At 45.3% G+C, this 21,862-nt stretch overlaps 1 protein-coding gene across 2 annotated transcripts in view; it reads left to right on the top strand.

Moving 5' to 3' along the window:
• Window positions 1-21,862, top strand: part of TIMM10B (translocase of inner mitochondrial membrane 10B) — a 270,934-nt gene that overhangs the window by 116,838 nt on the left and 132,234 nt on the right. The window contains exon 1 of one of the 2 annotated variants that reach the window (XM_083610241.1): window positions 9,335-9,338. The exons of the other annotated variant lie outside the window; for it this stretch is intronic. Coding sequence (XP_083466367.1) covers window positions 9,336-9,338 — 3 coding nt within the window. The 5' untranslated portion in view covers window position 9,335. Of the gene's footprint in view, window positions 1-9,334; window positions 9,339-21,862 lie in introns of those variants that run through there. 2 annotated transcript variants of the gene reach the window in all.

The raw sequence follows: 21,862 nt of genomic DNA on the forward strand, positions 1-21,862 counted from the left end.
CACCCACAGACTCTGGACCCCCAAACCTGTCACAATATGTTTGCTGAGCAGTCAGCCCCGCTGCTGGATGGAAACATCTCAGGGAGGGACAGGGTGGGAGGGAGAGAAACAGGGAGATGCAGCCAGTCACTCTGGGACAAAGGACTAAGCGACATTAGTGAAAAAAATAATGCTTTGGGTTTGTTATAAATATGCAACACCAGATGGCGACAGAGAGCAAAGAAAATTTTCTATGTGATTTTTACATAGGGTTACCCACCCCTTTTGTTATAACCATTTAATTTCTGACTTATTTATAGCATGTGTGTTTTTCCTGTGTGTAGCTCCACCCAAACTCTCCAGGGAGGAGAAGGAGAGGGGGGCCACTCTGTCTCTCAAAGAAGGCCCCATAGACACAGAGTTTTGGGACTGCCAAAAAGCTTTTAATTCAGTCCCCCAGCAAATACCGTATTTTTCGCTCCATAAGGCGCACCTGACCATAAGGCGAACCTACTTTTTTGGGGGGGGGGATTCAAGAAAAAAATATTATTTAAAGGGAGTGCTGAGCAGAGCCTGTATGCATCCCAGGCTCTGCTCAGAGCTCCCTTTCATGAGCCGCGTGGAGCGTGTGTGTGGCGCATGCAGGCTTTTCCCCGAGGAGGAAAAGCCCCGAAGAGCCACACACACACTCCATGCAGCTCTTGGGGGCTTTTGCGGGAGGTGGGGGAAGTGAGAGAGCCTCGCTCTGTCCCTTCCCCCACCTCCTGCAAAAGCCAGGGATAGCCGCGCGAAGCTTCGCGGGTTACCCCAGAGCTGCTCAGGAGCTTGGCGGGGCTGGCGGGGGAAGCCCGGGTTCCCCCAGCCCCAGGGACCACACATTCGCTCCATAAGACCACAGACATTTCCCCTTAGATTTTAAGAGGAAAAAAGTGCGTCTTATGTAGCTTCTCCGCCATCTCCTTTTCTTCTTTTAGCAGACCTTTGACTCGGCGTCCGAGGATCTGACCCCCTCCCTCCCTGGTCTCCCGATTTGAATGCATTAAAAGCCAATTGTGGTTCTTCTTCTTCTTTGGGTGTCCAGCAAAGGGAGCCTCGACTTCGGCTCCTGGGGCAACTGCTGCTTTTGGAGCCTGTCTTTGCCTTGGAGTGGGGAGGGGCATTGGCCTGTTGTGGGGAGGGGGGCTGCCCCCTTGTGTCCTGCTTGCAGGCTCCCCAGAGGAATCTCTCCTGCCTCTTAGTGCTGCATGATGCTGATTTCTTTCTTTCCGGGGTGCAATTCCCCCCCCACCTCCCCCACGGAGCACCAGGTGCCGGACAGGGCTCTGTCCCTCCTCATTTATTCTTCCTGAGTGGCAGCGCCTGGCTTAGTCACCCAGGGAGCTTCAGGGCCAAGTAGAAATCTGAGACCAGGTCTCTCCCAGGTCCTGGTCCAAAACTCTAACCACTAGGCCATACTCTGGATCTTGGGCATAGAAGGACCCCCATTGGTCAGATCCAGAGGCTGTAAGGAGCCCCTTCTCATGCAGGTCCTCAAAAGGTACCTCAGTGGTACCTTGGTTCTCAAACATCAACAACCCAGAAATAAGTGTTCCGGTTTTCAAACGATTTTCGGAAGCCGAACGTCTGACACGGCTGTCGGCTATTGTTTCCAGGGCACCTGCACTAACCAGAAGCTGCGCCTTGGTTTCTGAACATTTCAGAAGTCAAACGGGCTTCTGGAACGGATTAAGTTTGGTGCTTCAGTTTTTGCTATTTATTTTGCATTTTTGTTTTTGAGGCTTTTTTGTTTCATTTGTTGTTGTGACTGTGTGGAACCCAGGTCAGCCACTGACTGAATGACTGTGCGGCTGTGGAAATGGATAAAAGCCTCCCATCCAAACACTGACTGTCATCAGAGCAGGTAAGATTATTTGTACATTGATTACATTGATTACATTGATTATTGTTTTCATTTTATGGTTCAATAGTCTCGTTAGATCATGGATAGGCAAACTAAGGCCCAGGGGCCGGATCCAGCCCAATCGCCTTCTCAATCCTGCCCGTGGACTGTCTGGGAATCAGCATGTTTTTACATGAGTAGAATGTGTCCTTTTATTTAAAATGCATCTCTGGGTTATTTGTGGGGCATAGGAATTCATTCTCCCCCACCCCATAAAGCCCGGCCCCCCACAAGGTCTGAGGGACAGTGGGCCGGCCCCCTGCTGAAAAAAATTCCTGACCCCTGCGTTAGATAGCAAAATTCATGTTAAACTGCTGTTTTGGGGGTTGTTTTTAGAAGTCTGGAACGGATTAATCTGTTTCGCATTCCTTTCTATGAAAAAGCGCACCTTGGTTTTGGAACGCTTTGGTTTTGGAAAGGATTTCCGGAATGGATTAAGTTTGAGAACCAAGGGACCACTGTATTTAATCTGTTCTAACTCCTCACCAGGTGGAATCTCCACGCCGCATTTCCTATTCATAGGACGAAGCATCTTAGTTGCATGAGAAACACTTTTTTTGAAAGCCTGTGTGACTCTTGAAAATTGTGGGGGCTGGCATGACAAAGAAGATTCCTTAAACTTTGGAGCTGCGTGGGAGGAGACGTCTTGGTTCAGGCCAAAGGGGCAGACTCTGGACGGCTTCACGGTCCCTTCTCCACAGACAGCTGGCTGCCCTCCTGCTCACTCCGCTCGGTGGGTCCTGATGGCATCCCCCACACCCCGGAAAAGCTGCAGGAAGGCGTCCAGACAGGCGAGGCTCCCGATGAATATGCATGGCCTCATCTGCATGTACCAACCAGCCTTGCTCTCTCGTCAACAGAGCTGCTGGTATTGATTTGTTCTTTTCCCAGCTGCACACACAACATTCGCCAGCCAAACCCTCGGGTGCTCCTCAGACGAAAACAGGGACATTTCTCCCTCCTCGGCACCCACAATTTTTGTGTCCCCCCCCCCAGCATTCCCGGCCAGAAGAAGGGCAAGTGTCGCTACCAGGTCACCAACGCCCTGAGAAAAACCATCCATCCCTATTTTATTTTTTTTATTTTATTTTATTACAGTGGTACCTCGGGTTACAGACGCTTCAGGTTACAGACTCCGCTAACCCAGAAATAGTGCTTCAGGTTAAGAACTTTGCTTCAGGATGAGAACAGAAATCGTGCTCCGGTGGCGCGGCAGCAGCAGGAGGCCCCATTAGCTAAAGCGGTGCTTCAGGTTAAGAACAGTTTCAGGTTAAGTACGGACCTCCAGAACAAATTAAGTACTTAACCTGAGGTACCACTGTATTTGGTAGATTTACAAAAGGAAAAGCACATAGCAATAAATAAAGTTCAGAAAGGGCCAGGACTAGACGTGGATGCACAAAGCTTTCCCCCCAAGACCCCTTGCTCTCCACCGCTCTGCCCCTTTCTCCCCCCGCACCTCAGGGCTGGTGCATCATGCGCTAAGAGCACTTGGACAGTGGAGCTCAGAGGTGGAGGCCTCTCCTGCTTTGAAGGTCTTTAAGCAGAGGATGGAGGGGCCCCCGTCAGGGATGCTGAAATCCCTGCATCGCAGGGGGTGGAATAGAAGAAGAAGAAGAGTTTGGATTTGATATCCCGCTTTATCACTCCCCTTCAGGACTCTCAAAGCGGCTAACATTCTCCTTTCCCTTCCTCCCCCACAACAAACACTCTGTGAGGCGAGTGGGGCTGAGAGACGTCAGAGAAGTGTGACTGGCCCAAGGTCACCCAGCAGCTGCAGGTGGAGGAGCGGAGACGCGAACCTGGTTCCCCAGATTATGAGTCGACTGCTCTTAACCACTACACCACACTGGCTCTCAGAGGACCCCTTGGCACTGGCGTAGCCAGGATTTATTTTAGGATTGGAAGAACCGATCTATTTGGTCCACAGGATGAGACCCTCCCTGCCCGCAGACTGTCTCTCCAGAGTGGTGCATGCTCTAGTTATCTCCCGCTTGGACTACTGCAGTGCACTCTACGTGGGGCTACCTTTGAAGGTGACCCGGAAACTACAACTAATCCAGAATGCGGCAGCTAGACTGGTGAGTGGGAGCAGCCGCCGGGACCACATAACACCGGTCTTGAAAGACCTACATTGGCTCCCAGTGCGTTTCTGAGCACAATTCAAAGTGTTGGTGCTGACCTTTAAAGCCCTAACGGCCTCGGTCCAGTATACCTGAAGGAGCATCTCCACCCCCATCGTTCAGCCTGAGGTCCAGCTCCGAGTGCCTTCTGGTGGTTCCCTCATTGCGAGAAGTGAGGTTACAGGGAGCCAGGCAGAGGGCCTTCTCGGTGGTGGCGCCTGCCCTGTGGAACGCCCTCCCATCACATGTCAAGGAAATAAACAACTATCGTAGATTCCGGAGTATTAGGCGACTGGGCATATTAGATGACCCCCCCAAATCGGCAGCTGCAATTTGGGGGTTCGTCTTATAAGCCCAGTCGCCTAATACGCTGGGCAGCTCCACGTCAGGAGAAAGCCGCCTGGTGCGGAGCGGAGCCCACTGCCCATAACTGCTGCTTCAGCAGCGGGGGCAGGCTCCGCTCCACGCCGCCCATACCTGGCGTATAAGATGACCCCCAACTTTTTAACCTCATTTCCGGGGTTAAAAAGTTGTCTTATACACCAGAATCTACGGTATATGACTTTTAGAAGACATCTGAAGGCAGCCCTGTTTAGGGAAGTTTTTAATGTTTGAAGTTTTATTGTGCTTTTAATTCTATTGGAAGCTGCCCAGAGTGGCTGGGGAGACCCAGCCAGGTGGGTGGGGTAGAAATATTATTACTATAACTATTACTATTATTACTATTATTATTATTATTTGTGATACAATTGGTCAGTTAGTTAACTATTTATATTTATTTACTTGATGGGGAGGAGCTACCCCCCAGACACACCCATGCCCTTGGGGTCCCTTCCCATTCTATGATCCTGCTACTCTAGGCTGGCACCTCAAAGAAGTCCGTCTCTTCCCGTCAGAAAGGTCTACCCGATGTTCAGTTGGAATCTCCTTTCTTGCAACTTAAAGCCATGGGTTCGAGTCCTCCCCTCCAGAGCTGGAGGAAACAAGCTTGTTCCCTCTTACTTGTGACAGCTTTTAAGATATTTGAAGACAGCTCCCGTATCTCCTCTCAGTCTCCTCTTCTCCAGGCTAAACATACCCAACTCCTTCAACCGTTCCTCATCAGGCTTCGTTTCCAGACCCTGGATCTTCTTGGCCGCCCTCCTCCGCACACCTTCCGACTTGGCAATAAATATCCTTCTGAAATAGCGGCGTCCAGAACTGGGCACAGTATCCCAGGTGTGGTCTGACCGAGGCAGAACAGAGCGGGACTATTTTATAAGGGACTGATTTGGTTAAATTGAGAAATGGTCTAAAATGTGGCTATTATTTGTTAAGAAAACAAACTCTCAATGTGAAGCTTCTCGTTACGGTTTCTTGGCAGCAGATCAGGCTGTCGGATCAAGGCCATCAGAGCGGTTGGCAGCCCCCCCAGGATCGGGGCCCCTGTGCCTTTCGCTGTCCTTTGGCATCTTGGGCGGGAGCCACCGCCGGCCACGCTCCGCTTTGCGCGTGGAGAGACAGGCCCGGCAGAGACGTGACCTTCGGTCCTGGACAAGTTAATTTGCCGACCGGCAAGGCGAGCGAAGCGGCCGGAGGATGTTTGGCTGGCAAGATGCATTTGACTCTGATTTCCTGTAATAACCCGCTGGCCTCTTGTGATCTCTCTCCATAAAACCCTCTTGGTGATCAAAGCTTTTCCGTCTGATTAACCAGCCGGCTCCTGCCAAGCACACCGCTTGGGCCAGCTGCCGCTCCCAGCGCAGCCGCTGCAAGGCAGCACAGAACTGCAGAGCCGGGAGCCCCAAAGGCCATCCAGCCCAGCCCGCGGCATGGCAGGAATCCCAGCTCCACAATCCCAGCTCGGTGGAGAAACCTCCGCCACAGATTATCGAATGGTAGTAATTAATTTGAAACCGTAAAGAAATAGTCGGAAGTCAATAAATTCCTAAGGGACTCAAACCAGTATGAAGGTAAAGAATACTGTATCTAAGTCTTGGTTTGAACTTCCTAAATATCGTTTGTCTTTGAAAAGTAATTTTGTTTTTTGTATTTTTTAGTTTTTGTCATTTTGTTTTGGGGGTTTTTCCCTTTTCCTTTTTTAAATGTTATTTTGCTTATTTTAGATCTTTCAACTGTTCTGCTATGTGCTTTGTAATATTTATTAACATATTAGAATATGTAGCTGAGGATCAATTTATTCTTTTTACTCTTTCTTTGTCAATTTTGATAATGAAATAAAGTTTATATATATATATATATATATATATATATATATATATATATATATATATAGGAGAGTCCAGCACCTTCCAGGCATCGTGCGGGAAGCAAAATGTCGAGTGCAAAGCCGAGAGATGGGCCCCCACATGGGGGGGGTGGCCTACATGCCTTTTTTCCAGTGCTGCCCCCACCCCAAATGACAAGCCTATTTTCTTGCTTTGATGTTATTTTTTTAAAAAAAATGTTTTGAGGAGGGGGGCAAATATTTTTTAAAAACCATTTAAAATCCAATTAAAGAACAATTCAAGTTCTTGTCGAAGCTAAACTAAACTAACCCAAAGCACTGTAGCCACCCTGGAACAAATAAGATTGCTCCCCCCTGGTGGAATATGCTGAAATGGCGAAAATGACCATGAAACTAAGAGAAAGAGATGACAGCGAATTTAAGGGAGAATTTAAGGGAAGGACTTTAGTGCATATATACAAATGCAATGTACACAGGTTAATACACTGGCAGGGTTCTAGGACTACTAGTAATTATATTATGAATGAAAAATAAGTAATTTTAATTTTAACCCTCTGCTGGTTTGCCCTCCCTGAGGCCACGCAGAGCCTCCTCCTCCTCCATGAACCTAACTAATCTTCTTTTAAAACTGCCCCATGTGGCAGGGAGTTCCACAGTCTAACTAAGAGGGACTTCCTTTTAACTGTCCCAAATCTTCCCTTTCATTGAATGCCCCTCACTTCTAGCATTATGAGAGGGGGGGGCGGGACTTTTCTTTCTCTATTTCCTCCATGCCCGATATCAGTTTGCAAACTTCCCTCACATCGAGATAAGGATCAGCTTCGGTGCATGAAATGAATCATAAACTGTTCAGGGAAGTTTTTAATATGTGACATTTTAGTGTATCTTTCATCTTTGTTGGAAGCCGCCCAGAGTGGCTGGGGAAACCCAGCCAGATGGGCGGGGTACAAATAATTTATTATTATTATTATTATTATTATTATTATTATTATTATTATTATTAAAAATTCATTTCAAAAGAGCCTCCGCCTTGTTTTGTTTTTTTAAGGAAGTCCTCATCTATTATGTTATTTATTTTGGGGATTATATAACACCCACTCCTTCAATTAAAAACCCCAGGGCAGCTTACCAAAATTTCAAAACCCAATTAAAAGGAATTAAAACACCACACAGAAACACTCGCCCACAAAAGGCAACAGGAGCAGCAACGCAGCACAACAAGCCCAGCGGAGATTATTTTAAGGTGGTAGAGTATGGTTACCAGACGTCCCCATTTCCCGGGAACACTCCCCAGATTTACAAATCTGTCCCCGGACAAAATCCATCCCCGGAATGTCCCCGGATTTCATTTAATGTCCCCGGATTTATATTTTAAGTGTTGTAGATTTATTAGTAGGGAATGAATGTTGCGTGATTGGTTCAGCAGCACAAGACACATCACATGGGGACTTCCGGTGAGGCAAAATGGCGGGCATCACAGCAGTGAGCAGCTCCTGAAGCCAGCCAGAGCCAACTGCGCTACCAGGCTGGCTCCGGGCTGCTGAGACTGCTGCTGCCACGGGGGAACCGGGGACGCCCAATGGGTCAACTGGGGGAACTGCAGCCCCCCGTGACCCAAATCGAGCCGGGAACGAGAGCACCTGGCCATCTGGCCAACGTCCCAGCAGCACTCCGGGGCCAGGAAAACCCCGGAGCCGACGCAAGGAGAAGGAGGAGAGGAGAAGGAGAAGGAAGAGAGAGAGAGAGGAAGGAGAAAAAAGAGGGACGCCCCAATTTTGCCGTGCAGCTGAGGAGGAGAGGTAGGAGAGAACCGGAGGTGCAAGGACACGTGGTAGAGCCCAGGCCTGATCCAAGCCTACTCCAGGGTGGCTAGCACTACAAGAGAGCAGGATGGGGCCCAGAGGAAGGCTGCACAACAGAGGAGACCACAGAAGAGAAGATATTACTACAGTGGTACCTCAGGTTAAGTTCTTAATTCGTTCCGGAGGTCCGTTCTTAACCTGGAACTGTTCTTAACCTGAAGCACCAGTTTAGCTAATGGGGCCTCCTGCTGCTGCTGCTGCTGCTGTGCAGCCGGAGCACAATTTCTGTTCTCATCCTGAAGCAAAGTTCTTAACCCGAGGTACTATTTCTGGGTTAGCGGAGTCTGTAACCTGAAGCGTATGTGTTATGTACTGAGTTGAATAGGATCCAAAATGCAGCAGTCTGGTTGGTCATAGAATAATAGGATCCAAAATGCAGCAGTCTGATTGGTCCCAGAACAATAGGATTCAGAATGCAGCAGTCTGATTGGTCCTAGAACAATGCAGCAGTATGATTGGTCTGCAGGAGCCACCCAATCCAGCTCCAGATGGAAGTGAATCCACAACCTGATTGGCCTACAGGAGAATCCCGGAATTAGCCAATCACGTGCAGCCCATTGTGTAAATAATGTATATAAAGCAGATACTTTGAGGGGACATTCATTCATTCCTCCTCACCACTATGAGCTGAATAAAGAGCATGAAATCCACTCTCGACTCTGAGTATATTTCAGTATGTAACCTGAAGCGTATGTAACCCGAGGTACCACTGTACTGTATCTTGCTTTAGTGCCCCCCTGGGATCAGGTCCAGTACAACCCCTTCCACCATTACACTCAGGCAGGACTGGTGCTCTGCAAGAAGAAAACCAGCAGGTAATAATAATAATAATAATAATAATAATAATAATAATAATATATTTATACCCCGCCCACCTGGCTGGGTTTCCCCAGCCACTCTGGGCTGTTCCCAGCCAAATACTAAAAACACAATAAAACACCAAGAAAAGGAGGGTACTTTTTACCATAAGTGGTGGACATGTAAAGAGGTAAAAGCTTCCTGGGAGATGATATATAATGAGTTAAAGAAATTTTAAAAAAATACTTTTGTTAAAAAAAAACACAGAAGCCTTCTTACTGGGTATAGTACGTAAAGAGATATGGAGACAAGACAAATAACGGTCCTTGTATGCAACGACAAGAATTTTATTAGCCCCAAAATGGAAACAACAAGAAGTACCAACAAAAGAAGAGGGGCAGAGGAAGATGGTGGACTTTGCAGAACTGGCAAAACTGGTGAAAAGAATCCGGAAGCAGCGAGACCAAAGACCAAAGACTGGAATAAATTTATATTTGAAGGACAACGGTAAACAATTAACATCACTAGCCGGGTTATCTGAAGAGCTGTAAGAAGACATTGCTACCTATTCAGGATGAATAATGTAATAATTTAGGCAATGATATTCGAAGAACTGGAAAGGAAGGGAAATGCAAAGAGACAAAATTTAAGTTTGTAAACCATTAGGAGGGAGCGAAGTCGTCAGGCTCAGTAGAGCCAAAGAGATTTGATATGAGGAGATGATGTGATGCAATGTGATCATATGTAAAATGAATAAAAAGAACCGTTGCTTCATCACTGGTGATCTTTGCTTCTTCCAGTACACTGATATTAGTTTGTTTGTCTTCCCAAGTGATGTGTCAGATTTTTCAGATGGAATCTTTCAAGGAGTTGGAGATGGCATTTATAAGTGGTCCATGTTTTACAAACATACAGTAAGGTTGATAGTACAATAGCTTTGTAAACAAGCATTTTGGTTTCCCTGCCAATGTCCCGGTCCTCAAACACTCTGCACTTTAGTTGGGAGAAAGCCGCACTCGCAGAGCTCAGGCGATGCTGGATTTCGGCACAGGGTGGCAAATACGACCTAGTTGGCATTACCCAAACCTGGTGGCATGAGAGTCAAGACTGGAATGTAGAAAGGGAGTGTTACAATCTGCTCCAACAGGAAGCTGGGAGGAGTAGCATCATAGGTAAATGATGAGGATGCTTGTGAAGAAATCCCTGAAGTGGAGCATGGAAACCACATTGGGAGTATATGGGTGAAACCAGAAGACCTTACAAGACCTTATACTGTGGGTGCCTGCTATAGACTGCCAAGCCAGAAGACGCAGATTACCAAAGACCAAAGGGAAGGGGGAGGAAGCTTGTTTCTCCTGCTCCAGACCGGAGGACTTGGAGCAAATTACAGTACAGTTCAAATTACAGTACAGTGGTACCTCAGTTTTCGAACAGCTTAGTTCCCGAACAGCTCAGAACCTGAACACTGCAAACCAAGAAGTAGGTGTTCCATTTTTCGAACTTTGCCCCAGAAGCCAAACGTGCTCCTAAGCTTCCGTTTTTACTGTTGCGCAGCAAATCTGAATCCCCCACATAGTAAGAAAGTTTTTCCCCCTCTCATTTTCCCCTTGCACGGCAAATTTAAGTCGCCCCCCCCCCATTGTGATTAAAGCCTTCCGTTTCCATTTGCAGTGTTCTGAGGTGATATTCGGTGCTTTAGTTTCTGCTATTTTTGTGTTTTTGTTTGTGTGACATTTTCATTTTTGTGACTGTGGCTTGTTTTTTGTTTTATGATTGATTGATTGATTGATTGATTGATTGTGTGACTGCGGAAATGGTTAAAAGCCCCCCATTCAAACAACGACTATCATCAATGCAGGTAAGAAAAAAAGGTAATTTTAATTTTTATCATCTCCAGTACTGTCTTCTTTATTTTATAGTACATGACATTGATTATTGCTTTCATTTTATGGATCAATAGTCTCGTTAGATAGTAAAAGTCATTTTACATTGCTGTTTTAGGGGTTGTTTTTAGAAGTCTGGAACAGATTAATCCGTTTTGCATTCCTTTCTATGGGAAAGCGCTCCTTGGTTTTGGAACGCTTTGGTTTTGGAACGGCCTTCCGGAACGGATGAAGTTAGAGAACCAAGGTAGCACTGTAAAGGCGATTCCAATGAAACATCAGGAAGACTTGAAGAGCTGATTGAGGCCTTGGCTCTCCTTCCTTTTTAAGCAGAAGTTGGGTGACTGTCAGGGAAGCTTCCGTTGAGATTCCTGCATTGCAGGGGGTGGACTGGATGACCCTTGGGGTCCCTTCTGTTATGGAAATTATGGGGGGGCACATCTTGAAGTTGTTAAATGTTACAAATATTATGCATAAAGGTATCCTTTTGACTTGCCAGCTCAGGGAAGTTGCCTAGCTTTAAAAATCATATAAAATCAACTCCTTTGCCAGTTCCCTTCATTCCACCACCATTTTGCTTCATTGACCAAGGACTTGGAAACCACTCAGTCCCTGCCATAATCCCTCAAGCGGGAGGTCACATGCTCACAGGAAGGTACTCATAGGTGTCAATCGCTGGGCAAAGGTACTCCTCCGGACTTGCCCAGATGGCAGACTAGGCAAACCAAAGTTCCATTATCCTTTTGTAGTAGGTGCTTAGAATGTTCTTCCCAATGCATATCCTGTATCAGCCTCTTGCCCCAACACATTCCTCCTATGTTAATCATGTATAACACTCCCCTTTTCTGATGTAGCAATGATGTAGTGATGATGCTTAATGAACTGTATGCTGGGATAAGATAGAAACCTTTAAAAGTCCTTGTCACCCCATCCTTGGGGTTCAAAATTCCTCTTTGAACCTGTTGCACCATAAACTTTGGTCTACAGCTATTTCCTCCGGCTGGTGGCTGGACTCGTTCCTTTATTCCGCAGGGACCCGTGGGCTCCGCCCAACCAGCTGGGGGACTGAGCAGCCTCACACCTAGATTTTTCCGTAATATTTCCAATCCATTCTTTGAAAAAGAAGAGATATAGTAGCCATGGGAGACTTCAACTTCCCCGATATCTGTTGGGACTCAAACTCTGCCAGTAATGCAAGGTCCCACAAATTCCTTCGTTGTCTCGCAGACAATTTCATTTCCTAGAAGGTGGAAGAAGCAACAAGGGGGTCATTGATCTTGGATCTGGTCCTCACCAACAGGGAGGAAATTATCAACAAAGCAGTAGTACTGGGGAAGTGATTGTGTTCTCCTGGGTTTCAGGATACAGAGAGGAGGGGAAACTGACTATAGCCGGAGACAGGCTCTGGACTTCAAGAAGACCGATTTCCAAAAGCTTAAAAAGCTACTGGATGAGAGATTCCATGGTCAGAAAGACTCAAAGAGAAGGGAGTCCAGAATGGATGGAGTTTCTCCAAGGAGAAATATTGAATGTAGGAGTGCAAATATCCAGAGTGTGGGGTCAGGTGGGATTACTATGAGGAATGATAAAATATGCATCAAGCCATTGTGTCCACGATGAATGCATTGTGTTGACTGGGTTTGATACATTGACAATAATTTCTGATCAAATCCCACAACCCTCTGCATCTCTGGCCATTTCCTCTACTGTCCATTTCTCTTTCTTGACAAGTCACGTACCCACTTAGACAGGCAGGCGTCCTGGGTCATCAAAGACAGTGGACAGTTTCTTTGATGTAGCTTTTCTGATACGTGGATCTTAGGATGTTAATCTTAGGGCCAGGAAACAGGTTGCACATAAAGGTGATAATGATCGCTGTCCTCCTGGCCATCCTTCTTATCATGTGTATTGATTGTTTACCAAAAGTATGTATGCTTAACTAGGGTTTGTAGTTTAACTTTGTCCCCACGTGGGTTTGTTGAAATGCTCAGAAGAAATCTGATTGGTTCTTACGAACACTCTGTAAAAAGCTCTTTTGTGAATAAAACGACCTGGGCCAGGGGCTGGACGCGGAGATTATTATACGCACCCTTCCCAGAGTCTTGCTGGTTCAAGCCTCTGTGTGTATTCTTATTAATCAGAGTTCAATCCTTCCTTTACTTTGAGAACGCCTCAAGAAGGCCCAAATGCAGACAAGACCAACGAGAAAGAAACGTAGAAAGCATCTAAGGAAACTGGTGTGGCTGCAAAAGGAGCTCATGGATGAGCTGAGAGTTCAGAAGGGCGTGTATAAGAAATGGAAGAGAGGGGAAATCAGAGAGGAGGAGGATACAGGGGGGAAGTCAGGCTGGCTCAAGCTCAGAATGAGCTCAAGCTTGCAAGGGAAGTTACACATAATAACAGAGGTTTCTTCGGCTCTGTCCGAAGCAAGAGCAAGAACAAGCAGGAGGCAGCAGGCTGCTCTCTTGGAATAATAATAATAATTTATTATTTATACCCCACCCACCTGGCTGGGTTTCCCCAGCCACTCTGGGCAGCTTCCAACAGAATGTTAAAATACAATAGTCTGTTTAAAATATTGCTCTCCCTTCTGCCGGCTGGTTTGCCAGAGGCCTCTGGCTGGCCACCGAAAGGAGGTTGCTGGGCAAGATCTGCTTCTGTCCTCCTGATCTTACGACACAGAGCAAGATGTTGCTGCACTGCACAAACAGCACGCTATGGGCAGGGAGGAGCCAGGGAGGGGCGGGCAAAGTGGCTTGTCTGTCTACGCCTTGCAAGGGACGCCAGCCAATCAGAGGAGCCAAGAAAGAAGGCAGCCAAGAGAGGATTTTTGGCACCGAAAACGCTTCTGTTGTGTTCTCTGCAGCAGAAGAGTCACCAAAGCTCTGCCAAGGCCGCCACCCACTGGCCGAAACCGGGTACTTGGACCCCCCCCCCCCGCCCTGGAACGAACCTGAGGCTGGCGAATGGAGCTGTGGGGAGGGGGCAGCTTCTGTCGGGGGGAGACAAGCCCCCCGCCCCAAAAGCTCCTTGCCCGTGGCCAGGGGGCAAAGCCCAGGGCCACCTGCCTGCTGCAGCCGACGCCGCTGCCAGGATGAAATCCAATCGCCAGCCTTCAGATTGACTGGAGGCTCATGTCATTACTGGCTGAAGGGGCGCAAGAGCAGCTGCCGCACTTCATCTATTAGATTAATTACGGCCCTTGCTCACGTCTCCAGGGTGCCTTCCGGACTCCCTCGCTCGCGGCTGCTTCCAGGCACAGTTGTTACGGAAATTACCGGGGGGGGGGCGGGCAGCACATCTTTAAAGTTGTTAAATGTTACAAATATTATGCACAAATGTATCCTTTTGACTTGACAGCTCAGGGAAGTTACCTAGCTCTATCAATCATATACAGTGGTACCTCGGGTTAAGTACTTACTTCGTTCTGCAGGTCCGTTCTTAACCTGAAACTGTTCTTTTTTTAAAAAAAAAAAATAATATTTATTAAGAGTTTAAAAATTACAAAAAGGAAAAAAAAGAGTTAAACAGAACAATACAATACAATACAGGAAAAACAAAAACACTACTTATCTTAATAAAACAAAAACAAAAACAGAAACAATTAAAAACACATCCAATATTTCCATATCTTATCTTTCATTTACTTGTTTCAACAACCTCCTCACACCTCCCTTTTTTGTATTCCAGTTCAGTTAGCTATTTCAGCAAATCCTTTCCATCTTTCTCAGTTTTTGTCCTATAATTTATCTTAACACAATCTAACCTTATTTTTTCCCTTTAGTCCATTAACAATCTATTTTTACTTAATTCTTTATAACATTTCTGCTAAAGCCATATAACTTCATTCCAGCATCCTTCTAACATTCATTAATTTTACAGTGTTTCTGCAGATAGTCTTTAAATTTCTTCCAATCTTCTTTCACCGACTCCTCTCCCTGGTCCCGGATTCTGCCAGTCATTTCCGCCAATTCCATGTAGTCCATCAACTTCATCTGCCATTCTTCCCGGGTGGGTAAATCTTGTGTCTTCCAATACTTTGCGATGAGTATTCTTGCTGCTGTTGTAGCGTACGTAAAAAAAGTTCTATCCTTCTTTGGCACCAATTGGCCGACCATGCCCAGGAGAAAGGCCTCTGGTTTCTTCAGGAAGGTATATTTAAATACCTTTTTCATTTCGTTATAAATCATCTCCCAGAATGTCTTAATCCTTGGGCATGTCCACCAAAGGTGAAAGAATGTACCTTCAGTCTCGTTACATTTCCAACATTTATTGTCAGGTAAGTTATAAATTTTTGCAAGCTTGACTGGTGTCACGTACCACCTGTAAATCATTTTCATTAAATTCTCTCTTAAGGCATTACATGCCGTAAACTTCATACCTGTGGTCCATAACTGTTCCCAGTCAGCCATCATAATGTTGTGTCCAACATCTTGTGCCCATTTAATCATAGCAGATTTCACCGTTTCATCCTGAGTGTTCCATTTCAACAGCAAGTTATACATTCTTGACAAATTCTTAACTTTGGGATCTAACAATTCTGTTTCCAATTTTGATTTTTCCACCTGGAAGCCAAGTTTTTTGTCCAAATTATATGCCTCCATTATTTGGTAGTAGTGGCGCCAGTCTCGCACTCTATTTTTTAATTTTTCAAAGCTCTGCAGTTGTCTCCCTCTTGTTCCGGAATTTCCCAATATTTCGGCCATTTGGCCTCCATATTGAGTTTTTTCTGAGCCTTCGCTTCCATTGGTGACAACCATCTTGGGGTTTTATTTTCTAACAAGTCCTTGTATCTTATCCAGACATTAAACAGTGCTTTTCTGACAATATGGTTTTTAAACGCTTTATGTGCTTTAACCTTGTCGTACCACAAATATGCATGCCAACCAAATACATTGTTGAAACCTTCTAAGTCCAACACATCAGTATTTTCAAGAAGCAGCCATTCTCTCAGCCAGCAAAAAGTGGCTGATTCATAATAAAGTTTAAGGTCTGGCAGGGCAAATCCACCTCTTTCTTTAGCATCAGTTAATATCTTAAATTTTATTCGAGGCTTCTTGCCCTGCCAGACAAATCTGGAGATATCTCTCTGCCACTTCTTGAAACAATCCATTTTGTCCAAGATTTGCAATGTTTGAAACAAAAACAACATCCTTGGCATTTTTATCACAGCAATTCGGCCTAACAGTGATAGCTTCAGATTTGACCATATTTCTAAGTCCTTTTTCACTTCAATCCAACATTTTTCATAGTTATCCTTAAATAGATTCACATTCTTAGCAGTCATGTTAACCCCTAAATATTTCACTTTCTTAACCAGTGTTAATCCTGTCTTCTTCTGAAACTTATCTCTCTCAATCACGTTAGGTTTTTCTCTGAAACCTTAGTTTTCGTCTTGTTCAACTTAAAGCCTGCTACCTGACCAAATTCTTGAATCAGTTCCAGTACCCTTTTGGTACTAGATTCTGGCTCCTGTAAAGTCAATACCAAATCATCAGCAAATGCTTTCAGTTTGTACTGTTTAGCTCCGACTTGTATACCTTTAACCAATTGGTCCCTTCTAATCATGTTTAATAGAACCTCCAGGACCAATATAAAAAGCAATGGGGAGATTGGGCAACCTTGTCGTGTTCCTTTCTCAATCTTAAATTCTTCTGTCACTACATTGTTCACAATTAATTTAGCCTTTTGTTCTGAGTAAATTGCACCTATACCATTTCCAAAACCTTGACCTACCCCCATCCCCTGTAAATTCTTCTTCATAAAACTCCAAGAAATATTGTCAAAGGCTTTCTCCGCGTCCACAAATATCAGAACTGCTTTAGTATTAATATTCACTTGTAGTTTTTCTAAGATATTAATTATGTTCCTCGTATTATCAGACAAATGTCTGCCCGGGAGAAAGCCCGCATGGTCTTTATGTATTTCTTCTACTAACACCTTTTTTAATCTTTTAGCCAAAATATCTGCAAAAATTTTATAATCCACATTAAGCAGCGATATGGGGCTGTAGTTCTTAAGCTGTGTCTTTTTCAGTCTCTGTTTTCGGTATAAGTGTAATGTAAGCTTCCTTCCATGACTCTGGTGCCCTTTTCCCTTCCAGTATTTCATTACAGACTTCCTTTAAAGGTTGTATTAACCATTCTTTCAGAGATCTGTAGTATCTTGAAGTCAAACCATCCGGTCCTGGAGATTTACCTAATTGCATGTTCTGGATGGCCCCTTCCACCTCCTGATCCATTATTTTATAATTCAACATTAACTGTTTTTCCTGAGAGATTTTGTGTAGTCCATTTATTTTCAAAAATCGATCAATGTCCATTTCTTTCTGCTTCTCCTGTGTATAAACCCGAAACTGTTCTTAACCTGAAGCACCACTTTAGCTAATGGGGCCTCCTGCTGCTGCCGTACCGCCGGAGCACAATTTCTGTTCTCATCCTGAAGCAAAGTTCTTAACCTGAAGCACTATTTCTGGGTTAGCGGAGTCTGTAACCTGAAGCGTATGTAACCTGAGGTACCACTGTAAAATCAACTCCTTTGCCAGTTCCCTTCATTCCACCACCATGCTCACAGGAAGGTACTCATAGGTGTCAATCGCTGGGCAAAGGCACTCCTCCGGACTTGCCCAGGTGGCAGACTAGGCAAACCAAAGTTCCATTATCCTTTTGTAGTAGGTGCTTAGAATGTTCTTCCCAATGCATATCCTGTATTCCGCCTGTTGCCCCAACACGTTCCTCCTATGTTAATCATGTATAACGCTCCCCTTTTCTGATGTAGCAATGATGTAGTGATGATGATTAATGATTAATGAACTGTATGCTGGGATAAGATAGAAACTTTTAAAAGTCCTTGTCACCCCATCCTCGGGGTTCAAAATTCCTCTTTGAACCTGTTGCGCAATAAACTTTGGTCTACAGCTATTTCCTCCAGTTGGTGGCTGGACTCCTCCCTTTATTTCGCAGGGACCCGCGGGCTCCGCTCAACCAGCTGGGGGACTGAGCAGCCTCGCACCTAGATTTTTGCGTAACAAGTTCAAAGTGCCGCTGATAAAACCCTCCACAGCTTTGTTCCAAGGGGGCGGAAAGACCGTCTCCCCTCCGATGAGCCTGCCTGGGTCTCAAGATCTTTGGGGGAAGACACCCTCACAGACAGGCCTGGTGGGAACGCAAGACAGGGCCTTCTCGGTGGTGGCTGCTCATAGACTCCTCCATCTACACCAGAATTATCCATACCTTCCCTCTTCATGGTACAATTTAAAACAACAAGTCTATAACTTGTCCTAAACAGTTAAGCAGAATAAGTTACATTTTTTAGTGGCAAATTGTCTAACCCGCCTTATCCGAGAGACGGTGTTTGCAGATGACACAAACTATCATAGAATCATAGAGCTGGAAGGGACCCCGGGGGTCCTCTAGTCCACCCCCTGCAATGCAGGAATCTCCGCTCAAACAGGCCTTGACAGCGCACTTGGAAGAAGCTCTGCAGAGACTCGCCAAGCATTTTGCCCTTGCAAGCCTGCAGGGAGTTCAGCCTCACCACCCAGCCTGACAAAAACCAACATTCTGGGCCTGGGCATTGCCTGAACAGCTCACCCCTTCCTCCTCCTCCTCGCCTTTTTCCAAAGTCCCTAGGGAAGCCATCCCCAGAAATCTGCAGAGAAACCCAAGGTTTAAACATAGCTGGAACTGGATGCTAGCAGCCCCCCCCCCCGCCCTCCACAAGCCCCCACTGATGGGGATCAGCAAGATGATATATGAATTATATTTAATCCTCTACAGACCCACATGTGTGGGTGAACACAGAGAGGGAAAACAGCTGGGGCCTGTCCTTAAAATCTCTGGGCTTACACACAGAGCTTTTCAAGTGTGTGTTTTTATTAAAGATTTTCCTGGGTTACAAAACAAACAAGCATTTAAACCCCATTGTCAGGCAGATTCACAAAGCACAGGAATAGGCTACTCCAGGGGTGGCCAAACTTGGCCCTCCAGCTGTTGTTGGACTACAACTCCCATCATCCCTAGCTAACAGTGGTCAGGGATGATGGGAATCGTAGTCCCAAAACAGCTGGAGGGCCAAGTTTGGTCACCACGGGGCTACTCAACCTTCTTTTATTTTGTTCCAGCTGCTTGAGGCAGTTGAGGCCCCTCCGACACTCAGGCAGTGAAAGAGACCACACTCAGAAGTAAGTTTAAAAATGCTTTACTTACTTAATCCAAGCTCCCAGTCATGCTTTATCCTGCAGGTGAATGCGCTTTTGTGGAAAGATACAGGAAGAGAGCAAAGTTGCCTCTTACCCCCTCACATACTAACTGGCATGGTTAGGTTTGACTGCAAACTTCCCACCCCCCAGAAGGTTGCAGCAGAGTCCCTCCCCTTATTTAGTGTCAAACATTAAGAAACAGACCCTGCTGCGAAGGCCAAATCCACTTCCTTCTCCAATCTGCAGATCCGAAAGGCCTGGGAGACAGAGCACCTTACGACCCCCCAGCAATGTAGTCCATGCTGAATGGTTTGAGTGGTTCTGGTTCACAACCCTGCGGTGTCGCCTAGCAGCACCCGGCCCCTCTGGCATCAGATTGATTGATTGATTGGATTGATTGATAATATTTCTATGTCGCTTTTCATTCAAATAAATCTCAAAGCGGCTTACAACCAATAAATAAGCATAATAAAACGTAACAGCACATCATGAATACAGCATACGTCATCTAAAATAATTAACAAACTGCAATCTATAAAAAACGTAGCAAATCAGCAACTAAAAAATAAGCCAAGCCTCACAGTTACGGCAAGTCATTTGATTAACAAATCAAGGCAGCATTTAGCATCTATAAAACGATATTAAAAACATCCACAAAATAGCAATTAAAAGATAAGATAAGCACTAAGTTCATTCACACCATCTCTGCACCCCCAGAAACTTTCCCTCTGTTCAGTTCATTAAAACACACAAAGGCACCTCATGCCTATTGTTAAGGCAGCTCAGCCAGATGCTGGGCTGGCCAGGGTCCGAGTCTTGGGCCATGGGGGAGATGGGGGAGCTCTCAGGCCTCCCGCCAGTGGGAAGGCGGATGTCATCTGCCCAGGCACAGTGGAGGCAGAACTTGCCCCCATCGCTGTCAATCATCAGGAGGTCCATTCCCACTTGGCCAGTCCCTCTGGGGCAGCGAGGGGCAGCTGTCCTTGGTGCAGAGGCCGGCCAGGAGGTCCAGCAGTGGCCCTGGGGCCTGTCCAACAGGAGCTGCTCCAGCCCTGTGCCCGATTGACCTATAAACTAAACAAGCTCTAGCTTAGGGCCCCACTCTAAGGGAAAAAACAACTGGATATTTCAAAAATATAAGATAAAAAACAAATAAAACCAACATACTTCCACCTAAACTTCCACCTAAACATTAGGAAGAACTTCCTGACAGTAAGAGCTGTTCGACAGTGGAATTTGCTGCCAAGGAGTGTGGTGGAGTCTCCTTCTTTGGAGGTCTTTAAGCAGAGGCTTGACAACCATATGTCAGGAGTGCTCTGGTGGTGTTTCCTGCTTGGCAGGGGGTTGGACTCGATGGCCCTTGTGGTCTCTTCCAACTCTATGATTCTATGATACAGCAACCATGTTTTGTGTTGTGTCGGCTCCTCTGATGTAAGTCATGGGCCCTGCCTGCTAGCCTGCTCCCTCAAATATCACTGGTTTGCTCCTTTCTATATATAGGGTGCCGACATTCTGCTATTTATAATTATGAGTCATTTGCATCATATATTTACACCTCTTATTATTTCATGTTCTAGCAAGTTTCTAGAAACTAGATGATGAGTCTTTGTAAATTGTGTTTCTAAAAGGAACCTTTGTTCTTGCCAAATGCCAATGTGTTTGCGTTATTAAGTTTGTTATGAATCAAAAATCATTTTAAGTTAGAGCTTCATAATTATTTCACTATTAATATACTTCATCATTGTATTTCACGGTTAATATCCTTCTTCTTCATTGTATTTCAGCTCAACAATGACTTTGATAAAATACATATTCTGTGATGCGCAAATGGCTTGAGATAACTATTAAGTCCATCAATTGCCATCTAGCATATATTCAACACAAAAAACAGCGTCAATTTGTTGTTGACAAAGGAGAGCTGGACATAGAAAGGGCCCTGTTACCTTCCGGAGCTGAGGGCCGCATCAAACCGAAATCCGGCCCTGCTCCAGCCTGTCTGACAACCCTGCAATGTTCTCTTTTTAAAAAAAAAAAAATATTTATTACTTTTAAACCTTACAAAAAGGAGGGGGGGAAAGAAAAAAAGAAAAAGAAAAAGAAAGAAAAAACAATACAGTACAATATATAAACAATACACAACACAACATTAACCCTGCAATGTTCTCCATGCCTTTTACTCCTGAGAGCAGCGCACAACAGCCCTGCAGTGCGGCTCCCCGGCAGAATTCCTCTTGCGGGTTGGAAGAAGAAGAAGAGTTTGGATTTGATATCCCGCCTTTCACTCCCTTTAAGGAGTCTCTTTTTTTTTAATGAATATTTATTAGATTTTCCAATTTTATATAAACACAAAAAGAAAAAGAAAAATATTAAAAACAATTCAGTTTCAATAACAGTTTTTCAATCACATATTTCTTTGACTTCTTCATACCTCCCCTTCTTGTTCTCTAGTTCACCTTATTAATTCAGCAAATCCTAATCTCTTAACATTCCTTTTAAAATAAAACCTTATTTTCCATTCAGCTTTTTTTAAATTTAATAACATAAACCATCATAATCCCCGTTATCTTTATCATAACAGCTAGTCCCCACCAAGGTTCAAACCAACATCTTTTCAAAGTTCATTAATTTTATAATATTTCTGTAGATAATCCTTGAATTACTCCCTTTAAGGAGTCTCAAAGCGGCTAACAATCTCTTTTCCCTTCCTCCCCCACAACAAACACTCTGTGAGGTGAGTGAGGCTGAGAGACATCAGAGAAGTATGACTAGCCCAAGGTCACCCAGCAGCTGCAGGTGGAGGAGCGGGGAAGCGAACCCGGTTCCCCAGATTATGAGACTACCGCTCTTAACC

This window comes from Podarcis filfolensis (assembly GCF_964270895.1).
Source record: "Podarcis filfolensis genome assembly, chromosome: 4".
In the NCBI taxonomy this organism is placed as follows: Eukaryota; Metazoa; Chordata; class Lepidosauria; order Squamata; family Lacertidae; genus Podarcis; species Podarcis filfolensis.